General features: G+C 35.0%; 2 protein-coding genes and 1 long non-coding RNA gene across 3 annotated transcripts; 1 reads left to right on the plus strand and 2 right to left on the minus strand.

Annotated features, from left to right (window-relative positions):
• Positions 2,447-3,841, minus strand: LOC104763153. The gene is made up of 6 exons (XM_010486561.1): positions 3,703-3,841; positions 3,528-3,609; positions 3,313-3,433; positions 3,067-3,224; positions 2,846-2,966; positions 2,447-2,752 (listed from the first exon to the last, which is right to left on the minus strand). Exons 1-6 carry the CDS (start codon positions 3,839-3,841, stop codon positions 2,447-2,449), a joined length of 927 nt encoding a protein of 308 aa, XP_010484863.1.
• LOC109130646 lies at positions 3,934-4,173 on the plus strand. The gene is made up of 2 exons (XR_002036651.1): positions 3,934-4,030; positions 4,123-4,173. It is a non-coding gene; the product is annotated as an uncharacterized LOC109130646 (long non-coding RNA).
• On the minus strand, positions 6,647-8,596 carry LOC104760616 (probable inorganic phosphate transporter 1-3). Its single transcript, XM_010483567.1, has 3 exons — positions 8,557-8,596; positions 7,939-8,359; positions 6,647-7,819 (listed from the first exon to the last, which is right to left on the minus strand). Exons 2-3 carry the CDS (start codon positions 8,337-8,339, stop codon positions 6,667-6,669), a joined length of 1,554 nt encoding a protein of 517 aa, XP_010481869.1. The 5' UTR covers positions 8,340-8,359; positions 8,557-8,596; the 3' UTR covers positions 6,647-6,666.

Raw genomic sequence — 8,602 nt, forward strand, 5'->3', positions numbered from 1 at the left:
CGCATCAGTATCTCTTTTACCAACTGCGTCGTATACGTTGTTGTACAAATCTGCTCTTAGAGTCTCTTGGTTGTTTCTGTTCCACCTCAACCTTTCTGCCTCAATAGCTGTGTATGCATCTACAACGTATTGATGTAATAAACGACCTGCTTTTATAATCGTCTTCCCTTCTGTTAGCCGGGTTTGGATCTAATAAGTGTAAAACTCTCTTATGCTTATGAATGACTTTTTCCGTTGTCTAGCTTCAGCTACAACATAAGGTATCTCAGTGTGGAAACCAATCTCGCCGTAAGGGAAAAGCAATGGATACTGCAAGGACATGTACAAAGGATGTTCGTCATTTATTTGTTGCAAATGGTTAGACTGAAATTGTAATATCACATCTCTGTGACCGGTAGTTGTTGACATATCACCGACTATTAAACCAGCAACCTCGTTGGTGTCTGGCAAATCATATTGTCTCTCTTTCCCTTGATGTGCTATTAGTCTTATTTTAAACTCTTCTGCACTGTTTGACTCGTATCGATCTCGAGCTCTGCGAAAAATTTGGCAAAGATGGTTGTTTGAATCTAACATGTCAATCAATTGCTTGACAACGTTTTCTTCGACACCTGAGGGAGTTCGCGGTACAGACTTGATGCGGTTTGAAACTTCGTTTGCTGTGTCGACAATGTACAACTGGAGAAACCTAGCCGGATTGTCTGGCATAGGAAGAAGAGAACCAATGCGATGATAATTTTGCCCTTGTATTCTAAACGTATGGGGACCATTTCCAGATGAAACTGTGTGATCTATATTTGCTCCGATTGATGTGAACGCCAAGATAGCATTGTATACTCTTATATTATTCCGGAAAGTGGTGTTCTTTTCTAGAAGTTCGTCAAGCACATGCGGTGGTGGTCTTACTGGTGGCAGTTTTACACGGCCTTGTTGACAACAAATTGTGTATAACGGGTTCCCACTATCTGGATCTACCCCCATTTTTTCTGAATGCCAGACTAAAGCATTGCAGTAGGGGCAACGGAGAATATCACCCGGTTCTTCAGGGGAGCCAAAGTTGTGTGCAAGCAAGAATGTCAATTTCAGTTAGATACATCATACATCTATTGATTGATGAAATTAAGTTGTTTACAATATGCAATTTGCTTATTTACTTACTTTGTTGTGTTCTTCTTCTTCCAGGGGGCTGCGATGTTGACACAATTGAAGGTTGAATCCCTGTTTCAAATTATATTTATTGTATTGAGTTCTCTGTGTAATATTAATATGGTGAAGACATAATTGCTAGTGATTATGAGTTTGAGCGTACCATTGTTTTTACTAAACGCTCTTTTGGTTTTCAGAATGGCTCTTCGCATTGCTCGAGTGTTTTTTTGGCCAACTTTGATTAGGAAAAAATAAGGTAAAGATGTATTGCATAAACTATTTAGAAAATATGTTATTTTGATGGAAATATTTTTTTTCTTCCTTCATTGGGAATTCCTTTTACCATATTTGAAGCAAACATCACATCCACCTATTTGACAAAAGGGGGAAAAACAACTTTTAACTTTTTGAATTTTTCTCATATGGAGTGTTTGAGTTTTTAAAGACAAACATAAGTTATTGGCAACTCACAGTTATAATAGATGATTTTGACCCAGGCAGCCGCATCAGTTCGTTTCTTCCTCCCATGTTGTTGAGATACCATCATCGTATGGTGTAGTTTATTTTAAAAGCTTTTCTTTCTAGATGTAATTCTGAAACAATGTTTCTGTGATTTAGTGGAGATGGTTTTTCGAATATATAGATGTGGCGTGGGTGTCTGTCGGTTTAGTTTTGGAAATTTACAAATATTTCTATTTTTGATAAATATAGAATGTTTCCATTAGAGAGGTTAAAGCATTTTAGATTTTTGGTTATGGAAATTAACAAATATTTCTATTTCTGATAAATATAGAATATTTACTGATTAAAACATAAAAACACTCTCTTTGTTTCAATCAATATGGTTCGTGCATATTTTTAATTAGACAATTTTGATTCTAATTTGGTTCGTGCATATTTTTAATTAGACAATTTTGATTCTAATTATTTTTTAGCTTTATAAGGCATTAATAATTCTTTATTCTTAGCTTACATACACCAATTGTGGTGAACTGCATGTCATGAGCTTTGGACAACGTTGAAGCTAAAACATGGTTCATGCATATTTTTAATTAGACAATTTTGATTAAAAACAAAGGATGGATACTAAAACATGGATGTAAAAAAAAAGTTGGATACTATTATTTTGAAATCGCAAGAGCAAATAAATATTCAGGAATAGAATTCGGCATTAATTAAAAATGCAGAAGTAGAAGCTTATTATATTGAAATCCCAAGAACAATTAAAGAATCGGAAAAACCAAGATTAAAACTAACTATTAAAGTTTTCGATGCAAGAAAATTTAGAAAGCAATGCTAATTAATATATTGAGGATGTTGTTGTGAATCTAAGTCCTGCCTGACGCATACGTTTCTTTTTGTGCTTGCTGCCAACCGTGTCGTCATCGTCATCATTATCATCATCATCATCGGCTGTTTTGTCTTGAGGAGTTTTCTCGTCACCACCAGTAACTTTCTCAAAGATGCGTGAAACTGTGATAGTTTGGCGGGTAGCAATGTAGTTATAGGGCGTAAGTGTTACTTGAAATTTATAAGTGTGGCCTACAACATCTAATAGACATTGTGGTATTGAAGTATGATTGCCTATGACACCATTATCATCACCCTACAAAGAAAACAATGATTAAATATTGTATAAAGGAATGTAGTTGGAAATTATTTGGTGGAGAAAGATAAATATTTGATGAGTAAAGGCTACCTGCATAAAGGCTTCCAATATATCTGCAGCTCTCATACCAGTTAGTTTATATGCTTCACGGTCGAAAAGCACAAAAGTTGCAACATTGTCATTGTCATAGACAGATAGCTCGACTCGATACCTGTTGTTAAACCATTTATTGTTTATGTTAGGTGTTATTTATTTTTATTTGCTTATTTTTGTGCATTAATAAAAAGCATAGCATAAAGAAATTTGCAAACCTGACAACACCAACAGCGTTTTTGTTGTTGCACGTCTTACATTCCAAGGTCGTGTCTCCTCGCTCAAGTTTACATGCACATTTAGTACATGCAATGTAGAACCAGCCATATTGAGGTGATATTGATACAATCGTAGCAATGCAGGAAAAAAGGGCTTTCTGCTATATGGTATATATGTAAGAGACTAATTCTTCAAAATTAAGAAGAAAACATTAAACTAATCAGTAAAATTAAGAATGGAAATACCTGTGGAGTGTCGTTTTTCAGAAATTGGTAGAGTCCGCTAATGGTGACTGGTTCAGGCTTTACAACCTCTAAGGTGAAGTTGTTGACGACAATAGATGCGTTTTTTGTATCCTCCCCCAACCTAGGAAAATAAATACATGCTTCTTAATAAAGATATGTATATTGTATATTATACAACTTGAACACATTATAAGTATGTGAGTGAGCGTACATACCATGTCAAGTATTCAGTAGTTGGATCAACATCATTGTCGAGAAAAATCCTTGTGGAAGAGGTGGAGGAGAGACAAAACATATCTGCATCATATAATATGTTCATAAAGCAAGAATGAACTTGGACAAATAGATAGCAGAATAAGCAATGGTAGTTATAGGACTGAGATTACAAACCTTTAATTTTCCTTGGGTTCACAGTAGTAGCAATGAGCACCACAGGTTTACTGACATGTTTTGTCAATCTTTTCCGGAAATTCAAGGCGACATTGTCCCAAAGGGTGAGACGAACTACTGGTCCACTGTTTAAAATCATAGAAAGATATAGGGTAGTTAGAGTAACAGAGAAAGATTTTCAGTTGCTAGAGTTTAGGGAAGAATCTGCTTACTCCCTTAGTTGTAGGTGAACTTCTATTTTGCCTTTAATCACACCGCTTGGTTGCTCATCAGTTATGTTGCTGAAGCTGTGATCATTGATGAGGACCAGTTTTCCAATAGCATCTAGGTGGATCAAATTTAGAGTAAAAACATGGTGATATTATTACAAATATATAAGCAACATATATTTACCAAATAGGTCTTTGTTCATGTCAACAGCTTCTTCAAATTCTGCAAAAGAACGAATCCTAAACTTTTGTCTTTCAATCAGTTCGGCAGCATCAACAACCTCATTCAAACTTGTATGTTGGGTAAACTGGATCAGAAACTTGTGTGGACACACCCTGTAGCTTGTTTTGTTGTTAGCGACCAAGAAATTTTTAATTGTGTAGACAACTCCAGGTTTGAGATTTCCCTCGTAGTAGGATATTCGGTTTGCCATAATGAATGCTTGGATCAAAGTTTACTGTATAATAAATTTTCAAATTTGAGAGTGTTTACTTATGAGAATAATGAAACTATTTTTAAAAAGTAATTCAAGTACCTTCTGGTCTATGAGCAGCAGTTCGAGTCCCATAAGTAAGCCATCTTTTTTTGGATTGCGTGCTTCCCAGATGTGGATGATCCTAACAACAATTTCTTTGTTAGTGTAACCTTTTGATAACTCATCAAGAACCAAGGAAGGAAGTAATGGAGCTGAAGGAGGAGAAGTTGCAGATGCCATTGTAATGCAATGAGCTTGAAGAGGACGATGATTGATTATTTTTTCTTATGCTCGACGATGGAATAAGTTTTCAATTATATTGAGCTTGTTCTATGATCTGTTTTATATGCCTATTTATACAAATACACCTAATTTAGAATTTGTAAGCTTTCCTTTCTTTCTTTTTGCTGCTAAGTAGATTTTTTCCATTTTTGTTTTAAGCTAAGAAGAGTTTTTATAAATTTGGAAATTTTCATTTCCATAGATTAAACTAAGAAAAACTTAAATTTTGTAAATATTTTCTTATATTTATTTTATTTCCATAGATTAAACGTTTTTCAAACTTAAATTTACAAAATCTTAAATTTACAAATATTTTATTTTATTTTCATTTATCAATTTAACATTTTTAATCAAATTAAATTTAATCTCTATTTTTGATTAGTTTTATATCATTTATTTAGAAAGTTATTATCGAAATTTTGGGTATGAAGATACTTGAAATGTGGAGATTCTCGATTGTCGGAGATTTGCTTCGGCGACATCATTTTAGTCCTGAACTCCGGAAACTAAGTGGTGTTTAAATCCAGTTGTCAGAAATAAAAAACACAGCTACACTTTCGATCCCAGATCTTTTTAACATTAAAAAGAAGAACACAGGAGGAGGTCCCGAAGCTCATCAAGTCGAGCGATCTATTCAGATCGGAGAGAGAGAGGAGACTTAATTTTTGTATTGGGCCTTCTTGAAGCCCATTTGAAAGTGGCTTAAATTTTAAGAAACCCAAGGCCTTGATGTTTTTAGTATAATTTCGTTTACTAATTTAACATTTTAAAATAATTTGAAATTTCTAATGTTTTAATTTTGCTTAATTTTATATCATATCTTTTACAAATATTTTATTATATAGATTTTATTTCCATAGATTAATAATATATGGAAAAAAACTTTCTGGAAATCTCGACCAAAACTTAATAATATAGAAAAATGTTAATTAGTAGATTCTGAAAATTAAAAATGTTAATTAGTGAGATGACTAATAGATTCTGAAAATTAAAAATGTTAATTATTGAGATGGCTAATTCGTATTGGTGGTTTTAAATCCTAGAAAATTTTGGAAATTTTTAAAAATGTTAATTAGTGAGATGGCTAATTCCTATTGGTGGTTTTAATTCCCGAATCTCTATTGGTTGTTTTAAAGGTGTTAATTAATGATATGGCTAATCCCTATTGGTTGTTTTAAAGCTTAGGTGGATGCCTTAAGAAGGTTATAGCTTTTATTTTTCTTTTAAAATCATTTTACATATTTGAAAACACGAGAGTAGAAATACATCAAATTTTCCATAAATTACTCTTTATATTAATACAAAGAAATTTTATTATTGGAGCTCAACTTGATTCTAATCTTTTTCAATATTTTTTTTAAGGCAAATTATTAAAACTATAAAAACAAAAAATCTCTTCATAAATTAATATTTTATTAATTTATCGAGAAATTAAAATTTTTATAAATTAATAGAATTTCATTTTCCTAACTTTATTAATTTATGGAGGTTTAATATCGAATGATTACGAACCAGTGGGTCACAACCGTGGACTTAATCAATAGAGTAATATTCTTATGTTCACTTGACATTAAATTGGTTTTTTTTCCCGACTTTAGCATATTAACGAAATATTAATCAAGAAACTGAGTTGTAAATAAAATAAAATAAGTAATTAATGCAGATGAAATTAATCACTAAAACAAATTGAGAGTTTGTTAGAAATATCTTTTTTGGATATCTTTTTCAAAAATACCTCTTTTTGAATATTTTTATTTTTACCCTCTTTTACAAAATTAGGTTAAATTAATTAGCTTTAATGAAACATATAAATGGTACAAAAAATGAAACTTTATAAAGATTAGAGTACAAAGCATGAATTACAAGATTTGCACTCAGGCAGTAAGATTGAAGTATTCCACATCAAAAACTTTCTTCCTTAGTGCATCACGCGAAGGGAAATACAAAGTATTGAAAAGAAAAAAAATCAAACAAACCACAAAGGAACGTTACATTTATCATTTCTCAACCTCAGCTTCACCGGAGAGTTCTTCAAGGGACTTGCCCTTTGGCTCAGGGACAAGGAATGTGAAGAGCATACCAATAAAGTTGATAACACCAAGCATGATCAATGAGTTCTTGACTCCAATACCCGGTGGGTATCCTGCGTCTGTCTTGGCTGGATCCTGTGATTGAGCCGCATATAGGAACCCGAAGGCTCCAACAATGGCTCCAGCCTTACCTGTCGCAGCTGATATTCCGTGGCATGTGGACCTTAATCTAGCTGGGAAGATCTCAGCAGGGACAATGAAAGTGGTTGCATTTGGTCCAAAGTTAGCGAAGAAAAAGGTGAGGGAGTACATAATCACGAATCCAATACGGTTGTCTGGTTTGATCCAGTGGTTGTAAGGGAAGGCAATGGCAAACATAAATACCGTCATGAAGAAGAATCCCATTAGCTGGATTGCAAACCTTCCCATGATATCAATAAAAGCCACGGTGAACCAGTACCCTGGGACAGTACTGCAAAGCGCGATGAGAGTCTGAGCCCTAGCGATCTTGAAAACCTCATGAACAGCATTCATGGTGCCTGCCTTTGGAATCCATCCAATGGCCGAAAAAATATCCTTTTGGAACAAATTTTGGCTGTAGAAAGCAATGTCAAGCAAGAACCAAGTTGAGGTACACCCAAGGAGTGGAAGCCCGTGGCGCCTAAGGAATTCCTTGGAGAACAATCCATAGTTCAGTTTTGGGTCCTCCGCCCTTTCTTCAACTTCAAGCTCTACTTGTAAGACTTTGGACATGTCTTTTGTTGCTTGTTTAATGTCCTTGGCAACTAAAGCCGTGTAACGAGCGGTTTCAGGCATCTTCATACGCCAATAGAAGGTCATGGCCGCAGGTATAGCGCCAAACATGACAATGATACGCCAAATGTAATCAGCTTCCGGAGGCGTTGAGAGAACCCTGTCTTGGTCATAGGTCGGCGATGGAAACTGTTTGTCGAAAATGGAAGAGACTGCAAGAGCCACAAAACCACCAGCCAAGATACCGACACCTTGCATAGCAAAGACGGCAGCGATGAAAGCCCCACGAGTCTTCTTGTTAGCATATTCAGACATGATGGTGGCTGAAAGAGGGTAGTCACCTCCAATGCCAAACCCGAGCCAAAACCTATACATAACCGTTCAAATATTAATATTTTTTTGTTTCATTTGTTTTTGGAGGTTGTAACTATCATGTGGATGATCTCATGTTCATAGATAAAACAGTTTTGACCGTGATAATTGTACCTGAAAAAGCAAAGAGTGGTCATGACACCCTTGGCTTGGTTTCCAAAGGAGAGACCCGAAGCAATAGAACACACGATCATCATGATCAAAGTCAGACCGTAGACTTTTTTCCTTCCTAGCTTGTCACCAAGCCATCCGAAGAAGAGCTGACCAGCAAGAGTCCCACAGAGGGCAACACCATTGACTGCTGCCGCAACATGAGGGGGAAGGGAGCCAGGCTTTGCTGACTCCGGATTGAAGTAGTAGAGGCGTCCTAGGAGCTTCGTCACCAAGGACACACAAAAAAGATCATAGGCATCCGTAAAGAAACCCATACCGGCAATGACAATCGCCGTGAAATGATAAAGTTGCGTCTTCGCAACATCGAGTGCTTTTAGCACTCCTAGTTGCTGGTCGGCCATCTGAGTCTCTTTTGTCTCTCCTGTTTTCATGCAGTAAAAATAAAAAATTTCGTATTAAATTTCTTTTTGTAATACACTTTCTTTTTTCAAATTTTAAATTTAATCTAATTATAACAGAAGAGCTTTGTCGTTATACATATAAATAATCAAATCATTTAAACAAGTGCAAATTTATATTTGAATGAAGATCATATTATAAATTTGTACGTAATCTTACCCTCACGTTTTGTTGATTGGTGTTGGAGGACGAGGCAAGAGAGAGA

This window comes from Camelina sativa, chromosome 18, assembly GCF_000633955.1.
Source record: "Camelina sativa cultivar DH55 chromosome 18, Cs, whole genome shotgun sequence".
NCBI classification, from domain to species: Eukaryota; Viridiplantae; Streptophyta; class Magnoliopsida; order Brassicales; family Brassicaceae; genus Camelina; species Camelina sativa.

Bases quoted from the DNA above. Each gene is read 5' to 3' on its own strand.
- LOC104760616 (XM_010483567.1), bottom strand. From the start codon at position 8,339: ATGGCCGACCAGCAACTAGGAGTGCTAAAAGCACTCGATGTTGCGAAG. The intron at 7,820-7,938 runs GTACAATTATCA...GGTTATGTATAG, and splicing joins ACCACTCTTTGCTTTTTCAG to GTTTTGGCTCGGGTTTGGCA.
- LOC104763153 (XM_010486561.1), bottom strand. From the start codon at position 3,841: ATGATTTTAAACAGTGGACCAGTAGTTCGTCTCACCCTTTGGGACAAT. The intron at 3,225-3,312 runs GTATTTCCATTC...ACCATATAGCAG, and splicing joins TGAAAAACGACACTCCACAG to AAAGCCCTTTTTTCCTGCAT. The intron at 2,753-2,845 runs GTAGCCTTTACT...TTTTCTTTGTAG, and splicing joins TATTGGAAGCCTTTATGCAG to GGTGATGATAATGGTGTCAT.